A 15,058-nucleotide genomic window follows, 5' to 3' on the forward strand; every position below is an offset into this window, starting at 1 on the left:
CCTCATAAGCCAAGAATGACCTTTTAAAGCATTAGAGGGGGGAATTAGAGCTTAGAGCTTTTTATTTTGCATACACAAACAAGGGATGCAATCCAAGATGCATGAACAATGCTATTTAGCATTTAGAAAGGTGTTAAGACGCGCTGGCTCACGGAAGCATGTCTAGAGGTCACATCATGTGATTCTGTGTGGAGGCGTTTGTTGTGTAAGTCTCCGCTTCTCATCAGGCAATGACCTTCAGATATTGTCACACTTGTCTCATGTTTTCAGAGAGAACAGCGTGTCCTCATATACAGTATGGGGACGCTGGCCCCTCGATTATAGAGCTTAAACTGTCTCATTTCTGTGGTATTTACTGATACCGAGAGTGTATTCTGTCACTTCAGAATCATTAAACAGGAAGAAGGCTCACATATTATGACTCCGGAGAAGTAATTATTAATTCATCACTGTCCCTGAATAATAAATGTCAGGGATATTTACCTCCCAAAATATTGCAATGTAACCTCTTTGTTGAAACACACACACACATACACAAACACACTGATATCCGCCGTGAATCCCACAACAAGATCTATTCTCTCTCCCCTCCTCTTCATCCCTTTCTTTCTGCTCCGTGAGGCAGGTTAATGAGAATAATAAAATCACACTCTGTATTTCCTCTGTGCCTTGAATGGCCTCATCAATTTACAACCGCCGTGAAATACTGAAGTAGGAAAAAAAAGAAGAATTGCGAAGTTGGGGGGGGGGGGGGGGTGGGGGTGGAATCATGCATGTCTAAAATACCTGCACTTCCAAAGCATGCGTTTTATATCAGCCCTGAATTCATGAGCGAAAAGGTTCGTTAATTAGAAACAACTCAGTGTGTAGAATCACAGCTGACTGCCATATTTGGGTTCGTCATTAATTCAAGCCTCCCTCCATCTCCTCCTCACTGCTCATCATTCTCTCCTGGACAGATGATGCGCACAACACCACCAGGCGTTTCTTTATGCACACGGCGCTCTTGTCCTCAGTATGATAAAATGTAACGTCTATGTCAATGCAAGGTGCAAGTCAGATATATTTCATTGCACTGATTGAATTACCATTGCCATAGCTTTAGGATATTCTAATGTCAGGATCATATAATGACTGCAGAGAAGACATAATAAACATGGCTATGTAACTAGAGAATAGAACATGAATGTCCAGAAATAGTACGAGTTATAGAGGAAGAAGAAAAAGAAGAAGAAGAAAGGTGAACAGTAACTTACTGGAGGTACAGTTAATCCTGATACAATCTAGATGGGGAAGAATAGATGAGAGATAAATTCATCTTTCAATGTTACAGCTGCAGACATCATTAAAGCATACAGTCCACCCCTCTGGGGACACACACACGGACACTGCCCGTCCTCTGATGCTCTCACCCATGGCCCCGAGCTGCAGCGAGCTGGTAAAAGCACTGCAGTGGACTCGTGCCCGAGGAGCCCGGCATGGTTTACAGGAATACATGTTCCAGCAATATAGAACAGAAACTCACCAGAGGTTTAGTTATACAACATTGTTTGTATTGCTTTTGTTTGTCCATGTAGCCAATCAAATTTTTTTATATATTGCAAGCTCGGAGATTTCTGTTAATAGGATCTTCTATACAGTATGAGAGCATCAGATTTTGGTCAGGGTCAGACAGGGCCAGGAGGAAGCTATTCCCTTTTATGTTACTTTAAACCTCATTTAGAGCCAAATATTGCACTCCACTACATTAATCTGACTGCTATAGTTGGTTGGCAGATTAACGTTTACATAAAAAAACATATGGTCATTAGAAAATATGGATTTTACTACCTAACAATACAAATAGCTCCACCTCAACCAGCATTACAATGCTGTTCACATGTTAATGCATCAGTGATAATCATCATCCTAACACTAAGTAGAGGCCATTCTGCATAATGACTCTTTTGACCTTTGCTGATCATACTTGCATACTCTTACATTAAAGGTGCTCTATACGATATTCAAAGCATTAATATAGCATCGAACAAAGATTTGTAATGTAAAGATATAGAGGAGTAATGTCTACCTGAGCAGAGAATGAAGTCACTCTCCCTCCGTGAGTGTTGTAATCTGAGCATCTCTGTGCTTTGTTTACATAGCCGGGCCGGCCGCACGTGACTTCTAGAGCATGTTACTGCAAGTAATCTCTATAAACAGATTCTGTATTCACGTGGAGAATCTGTAGGCAACGGCACAAGATTTTGGTATCGGAAGCGTTCTGGTTTCCGTTTGTAGTCCTAGTAGTATTGACCAGTTATGTTCGAGCAGGGTTTGGTTGAATGCAGGTTAACAGTCCGTGTGGAGAGCAAAAGAGGTGGAACGCAATGGCCAAAATGCAATCTCGGAACCACCGGCTATAGCCTGATGATGATTTAGCTTTTATTGGTTTAAAATTAGCTTGTAAACTGGCTATTTGTGAAACTATCCGGTCGCACACGTCAACTTTCAACTCCATTCTCTCGTCTCAAGCTGCTAATCGGACTGTAAACAATGAGCAGCACACGGAAAAATGGCCTGGATATCCGCTGTCTATATCGTAACCCCAGAAATATAGCCCCTTGCTCCCAGAGGCTTATCTGTCATCAGACCATGAGCTGATGGGTTACGAGATTGCCCCCAGGTAAACACTGTTGTCTCTGTCAGCACTGTTAGCTCTGTTAGCCGCCGGCTCAACCGTCGCCATGTTGAGAGCCGTGTGGAGGCAATAGAAATGCTCTGAATTTCATATTGAGCACTTTAAAGTGAAATTTTAACAGAGTATTTATGCACAGTGGTATTGCTGCTTTTACTCAAGTAATGGAGGTGAACCTTTTTCACCCTACAGTATATAAAGTAGGTAGAATTTAGCTCCATCTCAACCAGATGTGGCATTGAAATGCTACTACTGGTAAATGCATCGGTTATAATGATCCATAAAAATTATAAATTTATATGGTAATACGCTGAAAAAAATTTGAATGAAGGACTTGTAATAAAGTATTTTAAATTGCGGTATTGCTACTTCGACTTTAAGTAAAATATACGAATACTTCTCCCATCAGTGAAGTAGAGGCTGCACTTCTATCATTTTTTTGCTGGTAACTAATGATTGGCTTGATCCGACCACAAGAGCTCTAATTGAAATTACTGTCAAAACAATAACAAATAATCTCATAGCACACAGCAATGCCATATTGACTGCCACTACTTCTGTATCTCTGTTTCCTAAGGCTTAGCTCCTGTCGTGCTCTGAGAAAGGTGACCCAGATCGAACTCCCTCCCCTGCTTCCCATTTGGCCCTGCCTGTCGTGTGTCGTCAACCACAGCAGAAAAGTGGTCGCAAACAGCCAGAGACCAACACTAGCCTACCCTTACAGGGAATGCTCTGCTTTTTCGAGTGAGGGACGGGGGAAGACAGGCTTCGACGGCTGATGGCCGGGGACAAAAAAAACCTCTAAAATGTGTCAAAGATAATTCAAAAGAAAACAAAACACGGTGACCTGTTGTTTTCATCAGAGGGCATTTTTTGTAGTCGCAATGATCTGACTTGTCAGCCCCTGTCAGTGTGTGGCGCTGTTGTCTTCCGTGGTGGGACACGCGCTTATCCTCGTGGTTGACAGCAGACTGTCTACTTTGTATGCACCGCTAAACGGCTCCGCTTAGGGAGCCCATTTCTGTTTAGCCAGTGGAAAGGAGAAATAGATGGCTATCATTTGCGCGGCATTGCTCTGTTTGAGAGATATCAAACTTTTCACAGGCATCATTGGATTCTTTCCTGAGCAAATAAGCACACATACACACACTCACACAGAGTTTTTCATTTTGTCCGCAATTTTCTTTTTGCTGTAGGCAGGAGGGAGGGGAGGGGGTGGGATGTCTTTTTCTGTGCTCATTTAAGACACAGTTGCTGATTTATGTGCAATCTGGTGCATACTAGGTGAACAAATGATTGCAGGGCATTGATTGGCCACAACTAAGGGCTGCATCATATTAGGTATAACCACTAGATGAGAGGATATTAAAAACATACTCATCTTCTGAAGAATGATTAGCTTCCTCACGTCAATGATAACTGGATGTATTCTAAAATGAAACATCACCAGGAAAGAATACAGCAATGTGTGCACTGTAAGGGCAATTCCCTTTAGAGCAATACGCATATGGTCGTTGATCCGAGGTTAGCTGATGGAGTGAGCTGCGAGCATTCCCTGCTGGGCGACGGCAACCGTGTGCTCAACTGGCAGTGAGCGGAGAGCCGCAGACTCTTTGCCATTGAAAGTCTTTACACCTTCTCCTTCTATTCAAAATATGCATATGGTGTCTGTGTGTGTGTGTGTGTGTGAGAGAGTGTGTATGTGACACATGACTTTTGCTGCTGCAGTCAGTGCATGTCCGAGGCGTTACCTAAGTTGACAGTCAGGCGGACGCGGCCGCTCTCCAGCTCTAGACGCAGGGTGTCAGCAGAGTCCCTTGATGTGGTGGCTATTAGGATGCCATAGGCTCGCTGGGAACGGAAGCGCAGGGAGACATCCTCGGCTTCTGTGTGCATCACCACCGGCAGCTGGACCTTCATGAACTTGCTGCCGTCGTAGCTGAGGACGGTCGCCTCTGCAGAGAATAAGAAGGAAAACAGGATGAGTGATCGGTAAAATGGCGTATAGAAGTTTTACGGTAAACCAACGACCCGGCCTGTCAGTTCAGCTTTCAATGATGTCCTTACTCGTGGATATAATTGAATGTTTTGACATTTAATCTTGATGAATACATACATTATGGGTGGAGATATTAAATATTGAATAGCTATGTGATTTGGAGGTCACCGAACATACAGTGAGAAAGCCTGTTATGTGTCTGTTACTCCTACTGCTTTGCAGTGAGCAAGACTAGCAGCCTGCACCGACTTGTCATCCACCATCCAGTCCATTGACAGAGGAATGATTAAACCATGAAGTTGACAAACACAGGGAAAACTACAGGCTGCCAGGAGTGCCTCTGGAATACAATAGTTTGCAGGTTTGTTAGAGAACACTGACAGAGGACATCTCAAGTCATCCTGACTGCAGATGAATGCAACAACTATAGTAATAAAATCACAAAATACAATACAAAACCAATGGGTCAATTCAAAACTCACAAGTAAGGCATAAATGGCATGTACACACAGTGTGTAACATACAGCTACAAAAACTCCCTCCAAAGTCTGAGGCCTGTCTTCTCTTTGCCAATTTAAGCGGTGGCCTCCATCAGTGAAAATATCATTTGGAGGCAGATACATGCGAGATCAATGGATGGTAGTGAAAAAAAACAAACACAAACACATCATGAGAAATAAATAAAAAAGCCTTACATCCAAACGTTTTGTATCTGCAATGTAATAGTGACTACAAAAGAACTAATTGATATTGACTGAAGAAAAAAAAAACACGAACGAATTGTAATAGTATGTGGACCTTGAATATTGAGCTTCTGCTCAGGGTGACTACATTCATTCAAAGCCTTAGGCGGCTGTCTGCAGAAATGCAGATTGGGACAGGAGATTGTTTAACGCTGGCAGGGGGTTGTAACAGCAGTAGGGATGTTAATAATTTAGTTTACAGATCTTTTGTTTTTGTTTAAAGCTGAGCAAAACCATTGGGCAAATCTGGAGTTTGAAAAGTGAAGCCAATGCGGAAGTACCTTAGAGTTGCATTCTTTCAAATAACCAGCAGGGGGCGACTCCTCTGGTTGCAAAAAGAAGTCTGATTGTATAGAAGTCTATGAGAAAATGACCCTACTTCTCACTTGATTTATTACCTCAGTAAACATGAGTTTATGGTCTCAATCGCTAGCTTGAAGTCTTTTTCAATACAGCATGATGTTCATTTAGTAAATTATGGTCCCATTTAGAGTCAAATAGACCATAAATGAGGGTGTGATTTAGGGTGTGGCTACCTTGTGATTGACAGATCGTTACCACCGCCTTGTCCAGTCTGGGAGTTGTCCGCGTTTTAGAACTCTTTCAAAGTGAAGAAGTAAGAAATATACAGTCTATGAGCAAAACTCAGAGAAACGGCTTGTTACTTAAAGGAGTAGTTAGTCCATCTTAAAGGTCAGTCCACCTTAAGTGATCCTGAGCTGGAGTTGTTGCTAATTTCAAGGCTAACTCCCTTCACTTCAGAAGGTGGCTGAGAGCAAGACCCGGGAGCTTGGCTTGGGTCTTAAGTTGTGGCATTTATTCTCCGGGATATAAACTGTACATACACTGCTACGTTCACAGCTATAACGTTACCAATAACTTAATTTTCTCTTGGCCGGACAATCGCTAACATTACACTGGGCTTGCGATACACTGGCGAAACCCTGATAGAATATGCAATTACTAGGAACGTGGCTGCATGTGTCCACAACAATGTACGCAACATCATGGCTGGCACTGATCTTGTCAGTTTATCGGTCAGAAAAAAAAAAAAAATTGCTTTCCTAAACAGCATTTCATGTAGTTTAACCAAACCGTAACCCAATAACAAAGCCATGACTGCAGCTGCAGCGCCGAGACAGATAGAAGCCAAGTTAGACGGGCGGAAGATGGAGAGCAGAGGGGGCGATAGGGTACCAATGTACACACACCACCTCATCACCACTTCCTCGTCACACAGAGCCAATGTCACATCCATCCCCTGGGATGACTCCGTCACATTCCTCACCCAAATCCAATTTCTTCACGCCCTCCTGGGGTACGCTGCAGATGACAGGGGCGTGTGACAAACGAGTTCTCACTGCTAAACTGTCTGCTTCCTGCCAGGCAGCTAAAGCAAAGAGCTGCATTTAGACACTGTTAGCAGATGCCAGCAAAAATGGAGCAAGCTCCTAATACTTCAAAAATGTTTGTTAACGCAATATTAGCTTGCACTTATAGTCCCAATGAGAGCATTTTCTAGTGGCAGCAGGTATTTGACTTATTCTCGATATGTAACTATGCTTACCGTACACAAACAAATAAACAGTAAGTGTCTGTTGTTCAGGTGTACGTTTACGCTGGGAAGATGGGACGTGAAAATCATTACTGCTGAACAATGAGTGACAGATTGGAGTGCTGCACTGTATAAGATTCCTGCTCCAGCTAAAACCCTACCCCTTTTAAAATGCCTCGGTCTGAAATCAAATCTGTTATACTTGTGGAAATGTGCTCAAGGTGAAAAAGGAAGCGAAAGACAAAACGTCGAACACACGGTTACTACGAATCAAGGTGAGAAGAGAGTGATGATGTGATTCACCCTTTGCAACATCTCGTATAATAAATAAAGAACATTTTCCTCATGTAATTAATTTTGATTTATTTTTTTTCAGATCAAATTAATCACAACTGGGGTATATATATTGCATTTCATTCAAGATGCCACTTCTGCTGAAATTCATAAGAGAGGTTGTCTAAAATGCCATAAATAAGCAAAATCCAGATAGATGTGAAAATATGGAATATGACTTGAGGGAATCATTACCTAATGCAAAGTGAGCACCTGTCAAAAATCCAATCCTGGCAGCCCAGTCATTTTTAATGGCACTCCCATGTCTAATATCAACATAAATTGAGAGGACTGAAGCTGGAGTTTCTGTCTGTGCCGACCCTACAGGAGGCTGTCAGAGGGGAGATGGAGCATACCGAAACTAAACCAAGCATTCATTCCCCGTCTTGTAAAGCACAATACAACATTGTTTTTTGATTTTCACATGAACTAGAAGCGATTGGGGTGGGGGGCTCCAATTTCAGAAGTAACAAATGAGGCTGTACTAGTAAGAAGGGGGAGTAATGGCAGCCAGTTCTTTCTCCATTCACCCCCAAGGAGAACAGACTCTATACAGGAAAGGGAGAGCTGTCAGCGGCATGTCACAGGATTGTGGGACATCACAGTATCAGGGTGCCAGGCCCAATCCAATTCAAAATTTGCCAGAAAACACCTGCCAAAGGCTTTTGGAAAAATGTTTTCATGGCTCTGAGATATCATAAATAATTCAAAGCTGCTCATGTCTTCCCCACCGCAGCCTTCTTTGAGCATCTTAGTATACACAATCCAAATAATAGACTTGCTGCTATTATGCGTGTGAAAACAGGCTGCCAGGTTGAGTGGATTTCTAGAAACTATTCTCTATACAGAAAGAAAACAGCATCATTATAGGGCCAGCTTCACATCTGCTGCCCTGTGACCATATGGTGACTTCATTAGGGCTACGAAATGAGAGCAAAGACAGAAAATGGATCAGTGTGTCCGTTCGGAGTGGTGGAATCTGCAACTTCAGCTTGGGCTGTCAGGAATACACGCGACAGCCAAGATGGTAAAGATTTAGTAGGTGCAAATTAGGTTTTTCAGCCCCGTTGAGACTATTAAAGGAGAATTACCACTAAGTTTAATGATTTACAAGCTAATCTTCAGTCTTTGGTCTTTGCTGTGCTATCAAAGTCTCTCAACAAGACCTATTATGAGAAGCTGAGGAAAACAGACATCAAAAGCTGTAATGTACTTAAACACAGTCCTTTGACAAAGACTGTGAATGTTTCCTTCAGGTTTGTGTCCTAAAACTTGATTTGATTTTCTATTTGACTCCTAGGCAAACCTCTATTCCACAACATATGCTTATATTTCCCAGACAATCAAGCCCCAGTACTCTTTGAGTCACATTTTCACATATTTTTCAACCGATTTTCTGCGCATCTGTGTACATGGCTTACGGCATGAGACGACCAGTTCTCTCTAATTTGTGACTATGTTCGAGTGTGGTGAATGGTGACTAACACAGTGTGCTGTTAAAGGGCAAGGCTAAAACGTGTTTTAATGCTAAATCTCCAGCCATATTCCCCTTTGAGGGTATTTCACAATTATGCAATAACATTCTGCACCTCTTGGCTTTAGCTTCGGGCCAATGGCAAATGGCTTTATGCTCTGAAAAGCAATTAAATGTGCTCAAAGAACCACTTTTTCTATAGATATACTAATCTAAATAATGGTATTATGTTTTCTATAGATAATGCCATTGTGAACTATGTTTTGGAGCATAATATCTGCCAACTATTAAAGCTGCCGTGTGTAGAAATACAAATATGATTAAAAAAATATATATATTTTTATAAAACGGTCACTACATCCTGACAGTAGAACATGAGACAGATAATCTGAAAAAATGATGTGCCTCTGTGTCCTCCGGTGTCCTCCGGTGCTCCTTATTGGCATCTGCAAAATTTCACAGACCGGAAGAAAACAACCAATGAGAGCGGATCTGGGATCTGCTGTCCAGCTGTCAATCAAGCGCAAACTCTGATCAAACGGTCAAACTAGGCAGCGCTGATCAAATATGAATCAATATTCTGTTACTGTAATGCCTATTTCTTGCCTCAAGTGTTAACAGAATTATATTGTAGTGCAAATTTTAGCTGTAAAATGAGAAAGTTTGCGACCCGGCAGCCATGTCGAGATCTCTTGAGGAAATACCAAGCACCGCCCACCAGCCGGAGCACAGCCAATAGGAACTCTCTCTCTGAAATGACCTGTTTTCTAAAGCCTGAAAACAGAGCCATGAGGAAGTGCAGAAGTCTAGTTTTCTCTCAGAACACTTGAATTACAATATGCTGAAAGGTTATTATGGATTTTTTACCCAATGATGCCAAAAACATTTCTACTGAAGCTTTAAAGATCTGGTAATGATATATTCCATTATTATGAATTCATACTTCATGTTAATGCATTCGAAAAGAATGACATACATTGCAGGACTACTGCTTTTAACAACAAAATAAGGCAGATTCTAAGTTCCTAAAAGCAGGACAAAGCACTGTGCAAAGCCTCTGCTAACGTGCATACGTCAGCAAGTTGTATGTGTGTCAACCACAAGTGGTGTACAGTGAGTATATAGTATATCGACCTGTATATTGATCTACAGCATTCTTCTTCATTCACCGCAGGTATTTGTAAGTAAACATCCATCTGCAGCCACTGTCCATGTGATATAATGCAGGTGCTGTCAGTGCTGGCATCCAGCATGTCACATCTCGTTAGGGAATACGTGCTGCAACGCACCTACTACACCATCTGGGAGGCTGCCTTAGCCTCACACTACAAGACTAATATTTGGGCTAATTAGCAACTGGAGGAACAATGAAGGGGAAGACATTTGGGATGCAAAGAGGGGGGGGGGAAATTGCTTTGTCTGCTTAATTAAAATCTCTCAAAATAGGGCGAATAGCTCCGTGGTTCTCTTCCGAAGCTCCACCTCCTGTTCCTTCCACTCGTTGTCGTCCTCCTCCTCCTCCGCCATATGCAGTAGCTGTATTTTGCCACCGGGTGGTACACCATGCATGGATAAGTGAGAGCCAGGGTAATTCTTTTGACAGCTCCTCGGCCTGCTGGTGCCTGCTTCATCCTACCAGCGTAGAGGCAATCTGGAGCCATCAAAACAGCTGGCAACACGCCAGTGCCCATCCTCCATACCAATGCTCCCACTCACACACTCGCCGATGCCAGTCTCGTACGCAGAGCGGAGACAGCCAGCAAACCAAGAGGGTTGGACAGAGGAACTGAGACGCCAGGAGACACTTGAGTGTTAGAGGAGGTCATAGCGGTAGAGACCTTTGTAGCATGCAGCAGCTTCTGTGAAGCAGTTTCAAACGCATGTTTTTCTGCTTTTGTTTTCAGAAAGAAGTCAAAGTGGATTATATCTGTTTGAATCCAAGAACACTCGCCGGATAAGTCATTATCTTACTGAAGAGAAACGATCTGTATCCCATGCCCACTCCACCTCCCTCATGTACTATGCCCTAATTCCTGTCAACTCATTAGCTAGAATGGAAGTGCACGTGTGCAGAATGTGAGCCAAGCTTTCACTGACACATTCATCAGAGATGGAGGAGAGTCTCTCCATCTCCAGATGAATGTGTCCGTTAGATTTCTCTCTTTTGTGTACTATAAAAATGAAATATACATTTTCTGTCTTAGCATTAACTACATTACTGCATTCACAAGTCACATTATAAGACTGAATATCTGTATTCGTAACGGCAAATCCTTCCGTTATCATGTGCTTTAGTTTTATTTTGCTTCCAGCAGATTTCTATCGGCATCCAGCCGTTATCATTCGCATCTCAGTTCTACATCCCTATTACGGGATATTTAGGCAACACCATTTTGTAAGGTGAGTGACTTGAGCGCAGAGGAGAATTGCAAGCATATGTACAGATGACACATATAACTGCGTGGGATGTGTTACATTCCAACTGGAGTTAATTTCGGTCCTGATGAGAGAACCTGTTCCTGCTGTCGTTCCTGTGCAGATGCATCACGCTGTGATAACAGGGTGACATGCTTGGGCTCCTTTTTGACATTTGCCTTGATTATGCATATGTTAACTGTTTTTTTGCTCATTCGCTGCTATCGCTCCGTTGACAATTCATGATGAAAACACTATACATACATACATACAACATAAGTTGAGTTTTACCACTTGAGTGTAATTCTGGCTTTAGGGACTTATGAGGATGTATTGTAAACATTGCGTTAGTCCAGAGTAATATTTAATGTCGAAATGATATTCATTAGTGGGTGGAGGAAAAAAATATATACAGCATTGAATTGCGATATTTGGGTGGCAATATTGTATCAATACACGGCCGCTGTTCTGTCTTTCAGAGGCTGTACCAGGCTCAGTTTTAAAGCTAGAGTGATACTGGTATCATATGGAACTATAAAACCCAAGGAATCGATTGGTACCAACCACATCATGTTAGCTTGTCGGGAAGAACGCTAAATAACGCTGCAAAGTTAAGCTAAATTTTGGCGAGGAAAATCTGGCAGGGCCATTTTCAAAGGGGTCCCTCTCACCTCAAGATGTTTGAATGAAAACTCTGTGATGAACAGTGAAAACTGTATCTTAAAACAGATGTTGACAAACTGCATAATTTGCAGTCATATTGTTGCTTAAGTATCTTGATAATATCGTATCGTGGGGCCTCTGGTGATTCCCATCACTAACATTCATTATATGTTAATTGTAAACAGTAGCTTTACATAAAGTGAATATACATTTTGGCTGATGCACATCATGAATACAAAATAAACATGTCCTTAAGCCACTCATCTGTGATTGAGTTAAAAAAAAAATATTGAATAATATTCTTAAGACTCAACAGATTTTCATTACAGCCAAATCCTGGGCTATTAATATAAGTTAATATTGCAAATCTCTTTGAATATACTATACATCCAACATATTCATTCACTCAGTCTGATTATGTAAATAAGCCTGAAATTCCAATTTTACTCAAAAAAATAATTGCCTCAGAGTGGACCATATTAGCAAGTGAAGGATTTGGCTTCCTCACACAGCTGGTTGTTGTTTTAATCCGGCTAGGTTTTAATCAAAGAGGTCAAAGGGCAATCCTCTGGTCAAAAGGGCCAACAAGCTAATGCTGAACAGGCAGAAAAGTGGGGCCATGTTGCGTTTCGCATTACAGACATTTCTTTATGACTGGCTGTTATTTTCAGCTACATTACAGATTCGGTTACAACAAAACACAAATACAGTAAAAATAATCTGCAGTGGCGTGCTAAGGCCAGTTTATCAAGGCGGTCTCGGGGGTAACTTCAAGCAAATGCAACTCTTACTATAGACAAAAACACATAAACAAGTATTGGTTGTAATGCCATGAGCTATAACTCTACCAACATGAAGCACTACTGAGGAATGTGAGATTTTATTTTATTATTAGCACCTATAAAAACTGCTTTCCATGTAATAAACTACTGCAGAGTCAGGTTTACGTCTGCTCCGGCTAAGACACGGAGCTATCAGAGTTCACTGTGAGACACTCACTTCTCCTATTTCTCTTCTCTGGAGGAGAGAGGGATAAGTATTCTGCACCAGGTCTGGTCATGAGCGAGTGGTTTGATGAGCCAAATGGTTAGCAGAAGACAGCCAATTTACAGGCTAGTGTGCATGGTGGACGTGACCAGCGGCGTCTCAGTGGTGCATCAGTCACCTGCCACTCAACACGGTCCAACATCAGGCCGTCAACAACTCTACGCTGACTCACCCTGTCTGCCTCTCTGTGGCTGTCTGTCTCCACATCAGGACTTTCTTTTCTGTCTTGTATTACTTTCAGTTTGCTGTTTGAGGGCTGCTGATGTTCAACCATGTTCAGCCCGGAAAAAAGACTACCTGCAGGCTTTTGTCTGGTGATGCTGTTTAGACAAAGAAGACTAAATTGTATATAATAGGCCTGTCAATTGATTGAAATGTTTAATCTCAATTAATCGCATGATTGTCTATAGTTAATTGCGATTAATCACAAAATAATCACAGAATGTTGTTCAAAATGTACCTTAAAGGGAGATTTGTCAAGTATTTAACACTCTTGGGCAAATATGCTTGCTTTATGCAAATGTATGTATATATTTATTATTGGAAATTGTATTATTATAAACAGAAAACAGTGACAAATATTGTCCAGAAACCCTCACAGGTACTGCATTTAGCATGAAACATAAGCTCAAATCATAACATGGCAAACTGAAGCCCAACAGGCATTTACAGCTGTCAGTGTGCTGACTTGACTATGACTTGCCAAAAACTGCATGTAATTATCATAAAGTTGGCATGTCTGTAAAGGGGAGACTCGTGGGTACCCATAAAACCCATTTTCATTCACATATCTTGAGGTCAGAGGTCAAAGGACCCCTTTCAACATGGCCATGCCAGTTTTTCCTCGACAAAATTTAGCCTCCTTCCAGACAAGCTAGTATGACATGGTAGGTACCAATGGATTCCTTAGGTTTTGTAGTTTCATATGAATGCCAGTATCATCACTAGATACTAGTTATATACTTTAGCTATAAAACTGAGCCCGCTACAACCTTGCAAAATTGAAAGTTGTGTTAATGCGTTAAAGAAATTAGTGGCGTTAAAACAAATTTGCGTTAACACTTTATTATCGCGTTAAATTTGACAGCCTTAGTATATAATTAAAATGTATTTTTTCTGATTGTCTTGGATGTCAATTATATTCACATTTTTATGATCCAGTGCCTCAGGACAATGCATAGTGAGGTAAAAGTGTGTCACTGTGTAGCATGGTCAACATTTCACACTGACAAATCCAGGTTATGCCTTCTAGACAGAAATTCCGTGTTTTCAAAACAGCTGAGTAGACAAAATGAGACAAAAACAAAGTCCTACCTCTTTCACAGGAGCGTCCCAGGTACCCAGTCCCAGAGCAGTCACACACGTAGCGGTTCCAGCCCTCTCTACAGACCCCGTTGTTTTGGCAAGGGTTGCTCAAACACTGTTTTGGAGGCTCTTTAGAGCAGGAGGGCTTCACACCGGCAGCCTTCTGGACCTCGGCCAGGCGCCGGATATCCTTGCTCTGTCCGTCAATGAATAGATCCCGGATGCAGCCCACGTAGCCGTAGTTGAGTAGTGCTGTCCACACCTCAGTGGGGAACACCAGCCCCATTTTGTTCTCTGGCAGACCCCCGAGGTAGAGATTGTCATCCAAGTCCAGGATCTCACTTTCTCCGGGGGCTGTGTAGGCAGTACGGAAGGTGTTGATCGAGATGGTACCTAAAAAAAGAAGAAACAGTGGGGTACGTTTTTTTTTCCTTTTTTGAACAACTCTGAGGTAATGCACCAGATGAACACATTTATAACTCCTATTGGTGACTGTAGATGCTAAAAAAAAAAACACTATCTGCCCGGCAGTAACACAAACATGCAGAGAAGACCCATTTAAAGATGGTTTGATGAAGAAATTAGCTTAATTGGTGTTATCCATCTGGACAAGGTCAGGATTTTCTTCATTTAGAATGACTGATGAGTGTTGATAAGACACATTAATCACGGGACAGCTAGTCTATTAGTAGCCTAATCTAGGATCCCTAAGAGTATCCTCTCCATTTTCCCTGGATTTCCCATAATAAATCTCCTTTATCTATAAAGCAGTGGTCATAAAAAAGAAAGGAGAGGAGAAGAAAAATTGTTGCCCCCCTCTATCATTTCAGCCAACCAAACAAAAAGGAAA

General features: G+C 41.8%; 1 protein-coding gene across 14 annotated transcripts in view; it reads right to left on the reverse strand.

The window, feature by feature from the left end:
• Positions 1–15,058, reverse strand: part of LOC141774031 (neurexin-1a) — a 287,328-nt gene that overhangs the window by 151,644 nt on the left and 120,626 nt on the right. For 8 of the 14 annotated variants that reach the window (XM_074646313.1, XM_074646311.1, XM_074646312.1 and 5 more), the window contains 3 exons: positions 14,218–14,601; positions 4,426–4,629; positions 1,257–1,283 (listed from right to left, as the gene is read on the reverse strand). In XM_074646313.1, coding sequence (XP_074502414.1) covers positions 1,257–1,283; positions 4,426–4,629; positions 14,218–14,601 — 615 coding nt within the window. The remainder of the gene's footprint in view (positions 1–1,256; positions 1,284–4,425; positions 4,630–14,217; positions 14,602–15,058) is intronic. The other 6 variants (XM_074646328.1, XM_074646327.1, XM_074646319.1 and 3 more) reach the window with 1 other exon arrangement.

This window comes from Sebastes fasciatus, chromosome 9 (assembly GCF_043250625.1).
Source record: "Sebastes fasciatus isolate fSebFas1 chromosome 9, fSebFas1.pri, whole genome shotgun sequence".
NCBI classification, from domain to species: Eukaryota; Metazoa; Chordata; class Actinopteri; order Perciformes; family Sebastidae; genus Sebastes; species Sebastes fasciatus.